The sequence below is a fragment of the Triticum dicoccoides genome, chromosome 3A, assembly GCF_002162155.2.
Source record: "Triticum dicoccoides isolate Atlit2015 ecotype Zavitan chromosome 3A, WEW_v2.0, whole genome shotgun sequence".
Lineage (NCBI taxonomy): Eukaryota > Viridiplantae > Streptophyta > Magnoliopsida > Poales > Poaceae > Triticum > Triticum dicoccoides.
The window spans coordinates 206,797,411-206,814,352 of NC_041384.1; the positions used below are offsets into that span (position 1 = coordinate 206,797,411).

The following is a 16,942-nucleotide window of genomic DNA, read 5'->3' on the forward strand; positions in this document are numbered from 1 at the left end:
TGTCACATCTATCTCTAGGTAGTTTATTCTGCATCACCACTGACCAACCTGGGTTCAGTTCGTCTTCTAGGTAAAACACTTGATCGGCTCCTATTCCAAACCTCATGTTCCGGGAGTTTGATGCGATGTGTTTATACTTGGAATCAATGGCCTTCCAAGCCTCTGAATCAGCTAAATGATGCAATGCTCCATCCTTTGTGCGTTCTTGGTCATGCCATCTTAAAGCTGTAGCTGTATCTTTATGCATGAAAAGCCTCTTAAGCCTTGGCTTAATTGGAAAGTACCGTAACACCTTCCTTGGGATTGCCTTCCTTCTTTCCTTCTTATAGTCAAAGTAGTTTTATCTGGTATGTTCTTCCACCTTGAAGTTCCACGCACTGAACAAAAATCATCACTCGCTTTCTCTTTTCGATAAAGCTGGCAGTTATTTTCACAAGAATGATTCTCACATAACTAAGCCCAAGCTTTCCAACGATCTTCTTCGCGTCAGAAAATGTACTAGGTAAGTTCTTACCATTAGAATTGCTTTCTGCAGAACTGCTAGCAAATCATTTAAAGATTTATTGCTCCACTTGTTAGTGGCTTTTATGTGGAAGAGAATAACAACAAGAGAAAGTATGGATAGTTCACAGCCTGGCCATAAAGGTTGATCTGCATCTCTCAAAAGGTCATAGAAAGATTGGGATTCAGGGTCTGGTCCTGGTTTAGATGGATTTTGGGTTTCAGGTTCTATCATTGGAGGTCCACAGAAAACATCTTCCACTAACTGACGCATATTAGATTTTGTTCCTTCAAACTGTGATCGTGACCTTTTGTTACTTCTCATGTGTGTTGGAGTTTCACCTTGTTTGTTAGCAGAGATGAATGATGTTGTTTCCCCATGGCAACCCCAAACAGTATATCCAAGTGATCATACACGTCCTCCCGCTTCTGTAACGATCCATTGACACATATGACGCATGGGCCAAGGATCTTGGCATCAGAACTTTTCCCGATGTATGCAAAGTCAAGAAAACCGGCTACACCAGCCAAGTATTCCTCACTTGGTCTAGGAGAAAGCAATAGCTCCTTTATAGATTATAAATCCATCGATACACTGTAACAAAAAGAAATGTAGTTACTGCACTGAGTGACAAGGACAAAAGTAACATAAACATGTCTTCCTATAATTCCTTAAACAGACATGGTCTTTATTGCAACAACAGAAGATAGATGGGTCGGATGGTCTAGCAGTAGTAGTTTACTTCTACAAGGGTCCTATTTAGAACTTAAAAGAGAAGCACATCAGCAAGCCATGAAGCTGCCACTCTCAAACCTGTTCTGGCTCCAGTTACAAGGGTCTCAAGACGTTGAAGAAGCCGGTTCAATGTCCAGTTTTTTAAGCCATATTACTAATAAACACTCCAATCAATAGATAAACAAATTGTAATAAAATACTACAAAGTAACCAGCAACTACAAATATACTAGCAATTAGCAAGCACAGGATCCAGATGTATGCAACTAGCAAAGAGCAGCTCCAATCGGACAATCAAGACAATGTGAACAGCAGCAGCATTTATCATATACACTAATAATCTCTAGTTCCTTTCCCTAATATCTCTAATTCTAGTAGTTCACAAACTTCACAAGTTGACATATGACATAAAGATGCTTCTGTAGAATAGTAGGATTGGTAAATAGAGAGAAGAAGAGAGAGTTCATATTACCAGCGTCCTGGTCAGGACTAGAGGGAGGCGACCGCCGGTCGTCCTGTCTGGAGTGTGGAGAGGAGGGAGGCAACCAGAGGGACGGCTGGAGTAGCTGGATGCTGGAGACCAGGCGGCGGCGATGGCGTCCCCTGGACGGCTGGGGTTGCTGGACCAGCACGCAGTAGCGCTGGCGCATTCGTACGGGGAGGCCCCAGCCCGCCGGTCCTGGGCTCCTGGTGGAGCGGGGCGGCGTCGCCGCACCGGGGAAGGGGGCGGCGGAAGGGGCAGTTGCGCCCAATGTTGGAAGCGGCGGCAGCGGCGGAAGGGGGATAGTTGATGGATTTCCACCGATTCGGGACAAACCCTACCTTATTCACATGAAAAAAAATATGCGGCCACTTAAAATGATGGGCTTTTCTGAAGACACCGATTGAACGGCTTTTACAAGAACACCTGATTCAACCGTCTTTTTTTTCGATTGCGTGGATAGTCGATGGAGCTAACCAACTACCAAGATCATCCATTCTGATTTTTCTCAGTCCAACCGCCAGTTCGGGTCCTTAAAAAAAACTATTATCTCTATTCCTAAATGACGAGTTGGTTGAATAGTCCCGGTTTATTTTCGTCCGGTTTATTTTCGTCTCACCTCTCACCACCCCTCCCATGCTAAAACTGAATCGCGTCTGATACTCCTTCCATTTATTCGTAATGTATTTATGTGAAAAAATCAATTATGATTAATCTCTAATCAATCTCTGAAAAATCAAATCTAAATTAATCAACTATACCATAAGTTACTCAATCACATTAATTAATATTTCCATACGTCTCAAAAATTACTTTAATTAACGTTTCCATACCTTGCCCAAAATATTAATTAATGTGATTGAGGAACTTATGGTATAGTTGATTAATTTAGATTTGATTTTTCAGAGGTTGATTAGAGATTCTTCGATACACATGTAAAAAGGGAAGAAAAAAAGGAAAACAAACCAGGAAAAGGAAACATATGCATGGACGTCAATCCCCTTCATCTCCCGCTCTCTTTCCTTTCCTAGGATGTAGCCGCTGATTTTCTCCCTTGCTCATGTTCTCCTTAAAGAGGTGGACATTGAGAGGCAACGAGCATGGTAGGCCTCAGATCGCGGATCCTCCTGACCTTGCAGTCCTTCTCCGATGTCATCCCTGCATAATCCAACGCCCTCCTCCTCCCAGTGCCGCACCTGCGTCATTGGAGGTTGTGTGCGAGCTGGCCGCCGTCCCCGAGTATCTTCAACAGGTTGTCTGCTGCTCCCAGATAACACAATTCGTGGAAGAGTTACAGAGAAGTGAGGGTTTGGGAGAACCAGCGTCGCGCCGTCGCCGATCTGCTGGATGACATGCACCACGGCCATGCCATCAAGCCACCATCGCCGCTCCTTCCAGTAGGCAATGAGGTTTGGTTGAGGGCAGGAGTAACAGTTGTGCGTGCTTGCTTGTTGTTATTCTCGAGGTGGATAGGTCATGCCTGAGCCCTCCTCCACGCATGGCGCAGCTTCCTCCGATCTTGCCCGTCCTCGAATCCCTGCTGGCAGGTGATGCTACTTCCTTACCTCAACGAGTCAAAACTGAAGGCATCCACTTCTTGTGGTAAGAACCGATCTCATGTACTGCCACTTTTTATAAGTTTCTTGATGCAAATCATAGCAAGAATATTGTGTTCTTCCTATTTGTTTGATTAGTTCCAAAACAGAAGCAATTCTATCGTGACAATTTCAAATGTTTCTTGTAGAAATTTAGCATAGTACTAAAGCAACTGAATTATCATTTTATCACAACCGCGTGCCAATTCTGAAATAAAAGCAATGGTGAATTTTTTCGTTAAACTGTAATCGATAAAACGCCATTTTGTATATTATTCAATTATTGGGTATGCTAATCTTTGGGTTCATTGGATGTGAATAATGGACCTGGTATGATTGGTGCTTGTACAATTACGTAATAGGAGTAGCAGCATTATACATCTTTTGAGTTACATTATGTTTACCAGTGGGAATTGCGGCTATGGATGTTTCACAATTGTGTGTACTGCAGGTGTACGTGGATTAGGAGAACAGTGTGAGCCAATGGATTTTTCCATGTCTTCCTCTACGGCAAGCCCTTGAGTGTATTTTATTTATATCTCAAGAACATGACAGTTTCAAGAATATATACGAGTCAACTATCTTGTGCCCTTTTGTCCATTTTTACTTAAATACTATGAGGCGACTACTTATTGTTATTCTTGCCATTGAAGATCTAGGTAAAAAGAAAATTAACTCCGCCTATGTTGTCTCAACATAGCCGGTCCCAAGCCCGGGTAAAGGAGGAGGGTTGTGATAGGCTTGGCGAGCCAACGTAAAAACTCAGCCACTCTTATGGACATGAAACCCAAAAGATTTTCGTTGGGGCGTAACCCTCTCAGCGACGCGCCACATCGGAACCCGGGTGTGGTGGAAAATGGGCAAGGGCCGGGCCGTCACCCTCCAAGTGGCGCGCCGTATCTTGATCCGGATACGGTGGCAAGTGAGCGAGGATCGGGTCATTGCATCCTTAGTGGCGCGCTACATCGGCGCCCGGATGTAGTGGAAAATGAGCAAGGGTCTTCGCATTTGACTCGACGAGTGCGAAGGGTAAGGAAGCTAGCCGAGCCTAGGAGGATTCGCTTAGGTAGCTGGAACATAGGGTCTCTGACAGGGAAGCTTCGGGAGCTAGTTGATGCAGCAGTGATGAGAGGTGTTGATATCCTTTGCGTCCAAGAAACCAAATGGAGAGGACAGAAGGCGAAGGAGGTGGAGGATACCGGCTTCAAGCTGTGGTACACGGGGATGGCTGCAAACAGAAATGGCGTAGGCATCTTGATCAACAAGAGCCTCAAGTATGGAGTGGTAGACGTCAGGAGACGTGGGGACCGGATTATCCTGGTCAAGCTGGTAGCTGAGGACTTGGTTCTCAATGTTATCAGCGCATATGCCCCGCAAGTAGGCCACAATGAGAACACCAAGAGGGAGTTCTGGGAAGGCTTGGAAGACATGGTTAGGAGTGTACCGATTGGTGAGAAGATCTTCATAGGAGGAGACCTCAATGGCCACGTGGGTACATCTAACACAGGTTTTGAAGGGGCGCATGGGGGCTTTGGCTATGGCATCAGGAATCAAGAAGGAGAAGATGTCTTAAGCTTTGATCTAGCCTACAACATGATTGTAGCTAACACCCTCTTTAGAAAGAGAGAATCACATCTGGTGACTTTTAGTAGTGGCCAACACTCTAGCCAGATTGATTTCATCCTCTCGAGAAGAGAAGATAGGCGTGCGTGCCTAGACTGTAAGGTGATACCTGGGGAGAGTGTTGTACCCCAGCATAAGCTGGTGGTTGCTGACTTCCGCTTTCGGATTCGTGTCCAGCGGGATAAGCGTGCCAAGGTCGCTAAAACGAAGTGGTGGAAGCTCAAGGGGGAGGTAGCTCAGGTGTTCAAGGAGAGGGTATTTAAGGAGGGCCCTTGGGAGGAAGGAGGGGATGCGGACAATGTGTGGATGAAGATGGCGACTTGCATTCGTAAGGTGGCCTCAGAGGAGTTTGGAGTGTCCAGGGGAAGGAGAAGCGAAGATAAGGATACCTGGTGGTGGAATGATGATGTCCAGAAGGCGCTTAAAGAGAAGAAAGATTGCTTCAGATGCCTATACCTGGATAGGAGTGCAGACAACATAGAGAAGTACAAGATGGAGAAGAAGGCCGCAAAGCGAGCTGTTGGTGAAGCAAGGGGTCGGGCATATGAGGACCTCTACCAACGGTTAGGCACGAAGGAAGGTGAAAGGGACATCTATAAGATGGCTAAGATCTGGGAGAGGAAGACGAGGGATATTGGCCAAGTCAAATGCATCAAGGACGGAGCAGGCCAACTCTTGGTGAAGGACGAAGAGATTAAGCATAGATGGCGGGAGTACTTCGACAAGCTGTTCAATGGGGAGAATGAGAGTTCTACCATTGAACTGAATGACTCCTTTGATGAGACCAGCATGCGTTTTCTGCGGCGCATCCAGGAGTCTGAGGTGAAGGAGGCTTTAAAAAGGATGAAAGGAGGCAAGGCGATGGGCCCTGATTGTATCCCCATTGAGGTGTGGAAAGGTCTCGGGGACATAGCGATAGTATGGCTAACCAAGCTTTTCAACCTCATTTTTCGGGCAAACAAGATGCCAGAAGAATGGAGACGGAGTATATTAGTACCAATCTTCAAGAACAAGGGGGATGTTCAGAGTTGTACTAATTACCGTGGAATTAAGCTGATGAGCCATACAATGAAGCTATGGGAGAGAGTCATTGAGCACCGCTTAAGAAGAATGACAAGCGTGACCAAAAATCAGTTTGGTTTCATGCCTGGGAGGTCGACCATGGAAGCCATTTTCTTGGTACGACAACTTATGGAGAGATATAGGGAGCATAAGAAGGACTTGCATATGGTGTTCATTGACTTGGAGAAGGCCTATGATAAGATACCGCGGAATGTCATGTGGTGGGCCTTGGAGAAACACAAAGTCCCAGCAAAGTACATTACCCTCATCAAGGACATGTACAATAATGTTGTGACAAGTGTTCGAACAAGTGATGTCGACACCGATGACTTCCCGATTAAGATAGGACTGCATCAGGGGTCAGCTTTGAGCCCTTATCTTTTTGCATTGGTGATGGATGAGGTCACAAGGGGTATACAAGGAGATATCCCATGGTGTATGCTCTTTGCGGATGATGTGGTGCTAGTTGACGATAGTCGGACGGGGGTAAGTAGGAAGTTAGAGTTATGGAGACAAACTTTGGAATCAAAAGGGTTTAGGCTTAGTAGAACTAAAACCGAGTACATGATGTGCGGTTTCAGTACTACTAGCTGTGAGGAGGAGGAGGTTAGCCTTGATGGCCAGGTGGTACCTCGGAAGGACACCTTTCGGTATTTGGGGGCAATGTTGCAGGAGGATGGGGGTATTGATGAAGATGTGAACCATCAAATCAAAGCCGGATGGATGAAGTGGCGCCAAGCTTCTGGCATTCTCTGTGACAAGAGAGTGCCACAAAAGCTAAAAGGCAAGTTCTACAGGACGGCGGTTCGACCCGCAATGTTGTATGGCGCGGAGTGTTGGCCGACTAAAAGGCGACATGTTCAACAGTTAGGTGTGGCGGAGATGCGTATGTTGAGATGGATGTGTGGCCACACGAGGAAGGATCGAGTCCGGAATGATGATATACGAGATAGAGTTGGGGTAGCACCAATTGAGGAGAAGCTTGTCCAACATCGTTTGAGATGGTTTGGGCATATTCAGCGCAGGCCTCCAGAAGCTCCAGTGCATAGCGGACGGCTAAAGCATGCGGAGAATGTCAAGAGAGGGCGGGGTCGATCGATTTTGACATGGGAGGATTCCGTTAAGAGAGACCTGAAGGATTGGAGTATCGACAAAGAGCTAGCTATGGACAGGGGTGCGTGGAAGCTTGCTATCCATGTGCCAGAGCCATGAGTTGGTTGCGAGATCTTATAGGTTTCACCTCTAGCTTACCCCAACTTGTTTGGGACTAAAGGCTTTGTTGTTGTTGTTGTTGTTGTTGAAATATCGGCAAAACAACAAGTATTGTTAACCAAGGAAAATAAGTCATGATAAAAACAAGATACGTTTTGACCAGAAAAGCCCGTGCTCGATTATTTCGAGCACAGGCTTCTTCGGTAAAGACTCGAATTTTTTAATCGATGTATATCTAATTCTAAGTCTTCTTTGACATGTATATGATGAAAGAAAAGTACTATTTAGACAGAAATTGGTGTGTCTAATGCCTGTGCCAAGTGTTGTCGAGGAAGATAGTAAACTCATTGAGGATGATCATTGGGGTTATTACGAAGCTGACTGTTTGGTGGAGTGGTCTCGCGACATGGAGGACAAGCCATGAGACATGAAATAACTGGTAAACTAAAGGATTCCCCGCGCATTGCAGCGGGAAATTTAACAATGACTTGGAAAGATATGATTTTTTTGGAAAATTGTATTGTCTGATAGTTGCTCCGAGTGACACATTTCAAAGCACAAGAGTCAAATTGTGGCATCTTCTCAATTCAGTCTCATGAAAGTGAAACTGCAGCGTACATTTATATCTCACTTAGGGGATTTAAGAATTACATTGTGACTTCCACTAAGGAGGGCAGTTGTTTCCAAGTAGGCTACAATGCGACTTAGAATAGAACAACACAACAATTAACCGAGGATAATGAAAGGAAGTTACCTGGTAATTTCCCCAATCAATTCATACAAAAAGAGTAGTCTAAATCATGCAAAACAAAATAAACGCCAGTTTTCAGAAAATCAAGGCATATAAAAATTATAAGTCCCATGATAAAGGCCATAATAAAATAGTAGAATCTGAATGTGTAACACACCACTTCGAGAGATAAATGCACATGAAAAGGAGATTTATATCTCATGAGCCCAAAAAAATACTAAATTTGACACCCTTGTCTCCGAATATCACATACCTGCACGAAATAGGTCAGACAGAGAAAGGTTAGGGGAAACAATCGAATTATGAGCCAACAAATACAGTAAACTGCATTGCTATAATACCACTTGACTTGTTGTACATCCAAAAATTGGAAAATTGAGAAATAGAAATGGGTCAGTACATTTGGAGAGATATCTTGGTCTATCTTATTTCTTTGTTTGACACTGATAGCAATATTCCTACAATCAGAAAATGGAGAAATAAACATAGGTTAATGCTGATAAATTTTGCTTTCTTAGTGGGCATGACGATGAGCTTAACAAGTAAGTACATAATAAAGATAATAGGTGCAGGATAAGCATAATATAACATGAGAGGACTGAACTAAAAGTAATTGCTTAAAACTCAAAAGCAGAAACGAGTAAGCCAAAAATTAATTAAGAAGAGAATGATAAAAAACATTTGGAGTTGTTGAATTGGTACTATAAGCCATGATATTTTTTAGCGCTCATCCTTGTAAGGAATGAGGTGAACGATCATCCATGATTGGGAGCGGATCTGCTGGAGAAAATGAAGTGGGGAAGGAAGTGAATCGCTGTGAGATGGTTGCACCTCGCGAGGTAGATTTTTCCCACGGGAGAAAGATTGGTCGTTATGTTTTTTAGGGTTGGAAAGGAAATGGTCCATTGCAAACGGGAGTGGTGATGTGGCAACTATGCTGAGGTGGACATGGTGCATGTTAAGATAAATAGAGAGTGGGGATGAGTCTCATAGGTATACTAGATTTGTACAATCACTTCCATTTTTTCATCCCATCAAGTCAAACAAAGAAACAAGATAGACCAAGATCAAATTCACTACTTACATTGAATGAAGGAACAATACGTCATGCACACGCATTAGACAGAGTGAACTAGAAGGGATAACTGGATATGTACAATCACTTTCGTTTTTTCTAGGAACATTGGATGTAATTGATTTGGTAAAGAAAATGACAAGGGACTATTCTATGATTGATGTATGGTAAATTTGTGATGAAGTATGTGTCTGAATCAAGTATAATCCGCTTAATCTTTGATTTATCGGTTTTGCTAAATCTCATGGGCATGAATTATTTTGTTGCGTGACAACTTTCTGCTTTGCACGAGGCCGAAGATGTGGACGACATGAGGAGCGCCGACCACGGCAAGGGCGAGCCGGTGATAGTTGGCGGGAGTGGTTGGATGCAGACGGTTAGGCCTGGGTAGGCACGACAAAGGAGAAATCGTCGCAGATGAGGAGTAAGAAGATGAACATGTGGGGGCGTGCTCCTAACCATTGGATATTTGATGACAAAAAATAGTGATTGACACGAAGATTTTTTCAGGCATCTAACTTTAGGTGCCCCTTTAATTTATTTACAATCATTTGCCCGTAGCAACGCACGGGCATTTAACTAGTCCAATGTAATGGTGGGGTGGTTGCGATGTCCCATACTCGCGACGGCTACGTATCTTTCTGTTCCTGGACTCGGTTGACTGCTGTAAAGTCCATCGATTAACGTCCTAGCCAGAATTACAATGTTATTCTTTAACCAACATCGAGATCATATATTTCCTTTTACTGGTGTGTCTACAAGTACAGTCGGTTTTTATAAACCATAAGTTTAGCAGGTATCCCCTCCTTTATTCTCTATCTCTATGGAGGTGAAAGGAACGAGGAGACTAGATTGATGTGACAACCTCTCGGATATGTCCTTACAATACAACACATTCGACGGTCAGTTGTAGCTGACACATATCGTCGTCGCCACTTTGTAGCACCACCGCATGCACTACCATCACCGATCAAAAGTCGTCAGCCTCACTGGTCACAACATGCTCCCTGTCTAGTTGTAACTGCCTAGCATTATCGGTCGTAGCTTTCTCCCACAAAAACATATAGCTTCCATGGGCAGTTGTGTGGGATGACGCGATTTTGGTCGAGACAGCCAATCAAGAGTGAGACCGGTCAGTCGAATTGCATGATTTTTCTTCAAAGAACCATTGAGGTTGCGGGTGTCCTTTTCCGATACGACTGCAAGTACGCTCGGTTTTTTAAACTATGCATACAGCTGGTATCCCCTTCCTTATTCTTTATCGCCATGGAGGTGGAAGGAAGGAGGAGACTAGATTGATGTGCCAGCCTCTCGCCACTTTTGTAGTACCACCCCATGCACTCTCAGCACCGATTAGAAGTCGTCGGCCTCGCTGATCACAACATGCTCCCAGGCTGGTCGTAGCTTCTAGCATTGTCGGTCGTCACTTTCTCCCACACTGGTCGTCGCTTCCATTGGCAGTCGTGTGGGAATGACGCAATCTTGGTTGAGGCGACTGATCATGAGTGATATAGGTCGGTCGAGTTACAATGTTTTTCTTTAACCAACCATTAAGGTCGCAAGTTTCCTTTTTCTGGTACGACTGAAAGTACGATCGGTTTTTTGAACTGTGGGAATAGCTGAGATACCCTCCCCATATGCTCCATCACCATGGAGGTGGAACAAAGGAGGAGACTAGATTGATGTGTCAGCCTCTCAGATATATCGTTACAACACCGTCGACGGTCGGTCGCAGCTAACGCATATCATCATTGCTATTGTTCATAACAACACCATCACGTTCACCGTCCAAGGTCGGTTGCAGCTTCAAGCTCCATATTTTTCTTATATCAACTAGTTAGTAGAGAGAAACCATATTATAGGTTATTTAGCACATGTTACGTAAATCAATTTTATAAAGCCATCACTATTTAGATATATTTAATTTCCCTTTCAATCAATAAAAAAACTATTTTTCCATTCCAAAAACACTTTTTGGAAAATTTCCATGCCAAACAAATTAATATATGTAACAATGTCCTGGTAACTTGCTTGTTTACTCCGGGCCAAATATTACCCCAATGGTAACTTGCTTGATACTGTCTTTCCTTCAAATTCGTCGGCTGTGTGGAAAGGCATCATGCATGGACATGATCTATTGAAAAAGGGGCTGATATGGCGTGTGGGTGATGGCTCGTTAATTAAGACTTGGCGGGATCCCTGGATCCCAAGGAAGTATAACTTCAAACCGATCACCCCAAAGAGGAATTGTAGACACAATTGGGTTGCGGACTTCTTGGATGAATCTGGTGCATGGAATATGCAAATGCTGAGGCAATATTTTTGGGATATGGACATACGTGAAATTATGAAGATCCGAACGTCACCAAATCGGGGGCAGGATTTTTTGGCATGGTTCCCAGAAAAGAGTGGTTTGTTTACTGTTAAGAGCGCTTATCACCTCGCAAGAGAATACCAATTGTCAGACTCGATGAGCGCGTCTAGCTCTAACCCAAGCGGACACAGGTCGATATGGAGTCGGGTGTGGGATGCGCGGGTACCTCTCAAGATGAAGATCATGGCGTGGAAAGTGGTGTCAGGAGCACTCGCAACAAACTCTTGCAAGAAATATAGACACATATGTACGCATGATACTTGCCCTCTTTGTGGCTCACATAAGGAGACCAGCTTCCATGCGTTGGTTACTTGTGAGTATGCTCGGGCAGTGTGGATGCAAATGTGTGCAGTTTGGAACCTCCCTGATCCCCAACTGCTCCGAGACACAGGAAAGGAGTGGCTGTTGAATGTACTGATGAACTGCAATGATGAGATGCGAGACTGCACTATAATGTTAATATGGAGGATTTGGACACTGAGGTCTGATATGGCGCATGGTAAAGATGTTCCAAGTCGGGCGGCTACGGCAGATTATTTGCAAAGTTATACGCACTCGATACATTTGGTTAGGAGATACTCTACGGAGGATATCATAAAGGGGAAGATGTCACTATTAGGAGAGGAGCCGGTCAGGTCGCCCGGTACGGCAGTGCGGTTACCTTGGCCTCGTCCTGAGGATGACCAAGCGGCCTTGTCGGTTGATGGATCTTTCTCACCAGTGGATGGATCAGCGGCTGCAGGTATGATACTTAGAAGAGTGGATGGGTCGGTCATATTTGCAGCTTATCGGTGTATCTTCAACTGCAACGATGCTTTGGAGGCGGAACTACATGCAATAATGCAAGGGATGGCACTAGCAATCCAGCATTGCAACTTGCCGATCGTTGTTCAATCCGATTCTGCCCAAGCTCTTTCGTCTCTGACCGGTAAGAGTCTGTCCAGGTCGGCTTATGGTCATTTAGTACCTGAGATTCGTCGTCTGATGGGTGGTAGAGAGTTTATTCCAGTGAAACTTAAGCGAGAACAGAATAGGGTAGCAGATCGTTTGGCTACGTATAGTCGTACAGAGAGCACTACTGCTATATGGCTTGGGCAGGGCCCTCCGTGTATAGAGGAGCTTTTGCCATTTGATTGTAACCCTATGAATATGGAATAAAACTTTTTTACCCGCGCAAAAAAAAAACAATGTCCTGGTTCTTCCAAAACAATTTTCCTCTAGTTCTCCTCGATAAAAAATATATATACAAATTTCCCTCCAGTTCTCAACCATGCTGCTTACCTTTTCCTCCACTCCAATTACTTTGGCGCTTACTTTTCCCTCCAATTAGCTAGAAAACGCTAGATAAATTTGGTCTCAAATCAGCCCAGTCGCCCACCGTTCGGCGGCTACCTCGCCGCACTCCAACGCCCAGCACGCCACCCCTTCAGCGGCCAGCGTGGCCGCCACCTGCAACCCCCCCCTCTCCCACCCCCACCTCAACTCCCGTATGATCTACCACTTCCTCGATCTGCCTCGGCGCCGCTTCATCGATCTGCCTCAGTGCCGTTTGGATCGTTGCGGCGACGGCTTCATCGGTCTTCAGCTCCGGCACCTGCATCCTGAAGGAGTGCGATCTCGTGGCTGGTATGGATCTGAACGCCGACCCCTTTCCTGATCTGACGACTACGAATCACTGTACCGATGCCAATCGCTCGCCCCCCTCAACAATTCGTATCAGAGTGTGTACTGTAGATGCCTAATGGCCGCAGCTAATTGCATAATTAGCCCATACGTAGACAAATAATTAAACGATCACTGATGTACAGAAGCCCATAAACCATGTACGGTTGTGTCTGACTATAGTTTTGCGATGTGCCAATGCCTAATCCACCAATCAGGTCGATCCATCGATATATGTGCGTGTTATACAATTCTGCTAGATTGATCCATCGACTATTGTTTAAAATCGATCAGACTTCTTGAGAAATATGACAGAGCTTAAACTTCAAGCTTTTTAGAGTTGTCATTTTTTTCTATGCCAATTATTTCTCCCTGTACCAATATAACAGACCAATTGCTTCAACTTCAAGCTGCAACATTCTTGTGGAGAATTATCATTTTTTTCTGTACCAATTATTTCTCCCTGTACCGATGCAAGATTTTTAGATGATTGAAGGATTACTTTTCTTAATCTCAAACTGAGATGGATGATGCTTGGCTGGCTCTATCCATTGACTATTGTTTAAATTTGATCAGATTTCTTGAGAAATATGACAGACCATAAACTTCAAGCTTTTTAGAGTTGTCATTTTTTCTGTACCAATTATTTCTTTCTGTACCAATATGACAGACCAATTGCTTAAACTTCAAGCTGCAACATTCTTGTGGAGAATTGTCATTTTTTTTCTGTACCAATTATTTCTCCCTCTACCGATGCAAGCTTTTTAGAGTTCCCTTGATTGAAGGATTGCTTTTCTTAATCTCAAACTGAGATGGATGATGCTTGGTTGGCTCATTCGGTTCCTTCGCCATTTTGGGATGGCACATGAGGCAACATGCTGCTGCTCTCCTATCACTTAGTGCTTAACAGAATCTTGGCCGTCGGTTGAATAATGCCCAGTTTGCATAATCTGTACACTTTTCAACTTAAACCTGTCCTGAATCCATATGTCGACAATGTTATATCTGAGTGTGGGTGTGGCTGGACCCATGGTCTTGTACCTCCTCTCTCTGGTTTGAGTTATGATAAGCTGATAGTGCATTGACGTGCTACTGTACTTCTCTACCCTCTCGATTCACATGTTTCTTTTGGTAGGTTTCATCGGTTCTGGGAACCAAATTGCCGAGGGGACTTCCACAACTTGTACTGCTTAATTTCCCTATCCGAGACTACAATCTTGTCCTAGGTGGATTCTCCTTTCGCCTTCCCTCATTTATCTGCTACAATTCATGTCTATTGGAAAATTAAATTGTCCCTGTTATGTCATTAGTTAATTTGTCTTTACTTGTAATGGTTTAATTGATATATATATATATATATATATATCTAGGATGGCGACGGACATGTTGACCATATACCTGCACTATGAAGTTACAAATCAGGAAGCCAAAATGTTACAAAGATCCATGATGAGGCGTGATGTCTCGTATTATGACTTAATCTTGATGATCGAGGAAGTTGGCTTTCAGGCAATTGACTTTCTGTACTATGCAAAAAAAACTCGTCTAGGCAGCTCCTTCTTAGTTCACAATTATGATCAAGGTCTTGTGTTGAAAATGTTGTCCGACCCTGAGATTGTGAAAGCTGTCCATCTGTATGTGTCTAAGGAGAAGGTTGACGATCATATTGCGCCGCCTAGTAAGCAAATTCATATTGCTCCATCTAACCATCCGAATGAGAGTGTTCTCTTACAACACGGTGGTGTCTCTGCTGAAGGGGCAGGGCAACTTACTATGGGAATGCCGCAAAGTATCCCTCTTGAACCATGCTTATTACATATCTGTATCTACTGTTGTAATTATTGGAATAAAAGATGTATGGTCGTTCTGCAGGACCATGATGTCAACCAATTACAAATTCAACAGAATTCATCATCATCACAAGACCATGTTATTGATTCTGTGCCAGAGGTAATTTTTGTGTGCTTTTGAGTTTTGAAGTTGTAGCTTTCTGTAGCGTCAAGGTATGAATATCATTCCATCTAATATTATTGTATCCTGGTAGGTGAGGGAAACCAGGGATCTTACGGGTGAATCTGTTTCAAGAACGAACCAGCAGGGGACTAGAAGTGAACACCCACACCCAGCTCGCTCAAAAAGAAAGCGTACTTCTTCCATCAAGGTAAAGATTCACCAAGGAGCATGGTTTACTGCACCCAAATTCCCAACCCAAACCACATTATCATGTCTGCTTGAAAAATGGATTTTGTTACAAATTTTGCTCAATCTACTATATGCAAGTACAGGATAAATTTAACCAAGCATGAGCAAGCGAGGTGATCTTGGGCATTAGACTTCATTGCCGGGTCCAGTTTATTTAGTTTTCTAGGGCACCTTACTGGGCTGACATTAAAAATATCTCATATTGTTCATGCAAGTTATATTATCATGTTGTTGAATGCTAATATTGATCATAATATAGGCTGCTTCCAAAGTAGTTTTAAAGACTTCAACATATCCCAACAAGCGGAATGTTGCGTATGGTACTATTCGGAGTACTAATCCAAGAACTAAGGTTGGTGGTATTGAGTTAGGTGCTGAATTTGCCCTTGTGCGCATAGATCAACCTATTCTTGATAATGAGGAGTTGGTAAGGGAAGTTTCTAATTGCAAGACAATTGGTGAGGCTTTCACTTCAGGATACTTAATTACCTGGCCTTCAGCTTTTGTAAGTTAAAATCATCTCTTCCACATTCTGAAATCATATTTGTGTACATTTAATCACACATATCTAATGTGCAATTTTCTTTTATAGATTCGAGAGAAGGATAGTTGAGTTGCAGCTGAATTCTTGGATCAAGATGCAAATAAAATTGGAAGATTTTAGCTACCAATAGTTGTAGTTTACATTGATAGATTTAAAAATGTAATATCATCAACATGATATTTTTCTTCATCGAATTGATGTAAATGTAATATTCTCCATAGTTGTGTTTTCTATGCTCAAAATGATATGATTGATATCTTTATTGTAATGCATATGTATCATACACTTGTATATTCATAATAAATATCTTCATATGAGTTTCTATATGTGTTGTGCTTTAGTTTCAATATCATTTTGATGCTGACAAGCATAATAATAAAATGATTTAACTATTTATGCAATTGCATCGATTTTATTAAATAATTTATATTCCACAAAATGGGTATTGAATTTTGTGGTTACTAATAAAAAAACAAATACATTAATTATGTTACCATATTGATATAGCAGTGTTACTAATGTTGTTACTATAGCTACAAAAATTGTTACTAAAGTAGTTGACTACTATAATTATACTGTCACAATATTTGGATATTATGTTACTAGTTGTGTTCTCGCTAAAGAAATGTGTTACTATAGTTACAAAAACATGTTACCACCGATGTTCTACGTCTATGAAAATATGTTACTATCCATGTTACTATAATTACAAATATGTGTTACCAGGATGTTCGGTAACACATAACACACATGTTACTGTAATGTAATTGTAACACATTTTTAACATATGGTAACAATTATTATGTGTGACAATTAACACCACCTAGTAACACGGCCTAATGGAACACATTTCAAACTGTGTTACTACATGGCCTAGTAACACACTTTTGGGCCTGTAGTAACACAAGACGGTGTTACGAAAGGTCCGTCCTCTTGTAGTGACAACAGTCTTGTATGTGTAGTTTCACTCTCCATCGGTGGTCTCTCACACATGCTCACACACTCTCTCCCAAGGTGTCTTTCTCGCACACATGCTCCCGATATAACCCTCCCTCCCTCCCGTAACTATTTACGACTGTTTTCACTAACCTTTATCACAAGCACTCTTCCTCTCGCAAGCATACA

General features: G+C 43.0%; 1 protein-coding gene across 1 annotated transcript; it reads left to right on the plus strand.

Annotated features, from left to right (window-relative positions):
- The first annotated feature begins 12,909 nt into the window (after positions 1-12,909).
- LOC119271487 lies at positions 12,910-16,028 on the plus strand. Its single transcript, XM_037553302.1, has 7 exons — positions 12,910-13,035; positions 14,207-14,297; positions 14,442-14,860; positions 14,944-15,021; positions 15,116-15,232; positions 15,533-15,778; positions 15,866-16,028. Exons 3-7 carry the CDS (start codon positions 14,708-14,710, stop codon positions 15,884-15,886), a joined length of 615 nt encoding a protein of 204 aa, XP_037409199.1. The 5' UTR covers positions 12,910-13,035; positions 14,207-14,297; positions 14,442-14,707; the 3' UTR covers positions 15,887-16,028.
- Positions 16,029-16,942: the final 914 nt, after the last annotated feature.

Coding starts and splice junctions, on each gene's coding strand:
- LOC119271487 (XM_037553302.1), top strand. CDS start 14,708: ATGTGTCTAAGGAGAAGGTTGACGATCATATTGCGCCGCCTAGTAAGC. Junction 14,861..14,943: donor TACTATGGGAATGCCGCAAA/GTATCCCTCTTG, acceptor GTCGTTCTGCAG/GACCATGATGTCAACCAATT. Junction 15,022..15,115: donor TTATTGATTCTGTGCCAGAG/GTAATTTTTGTG, acceptor GTATCCTGGTAG/GTGAGGGAAACCAGGGATCT.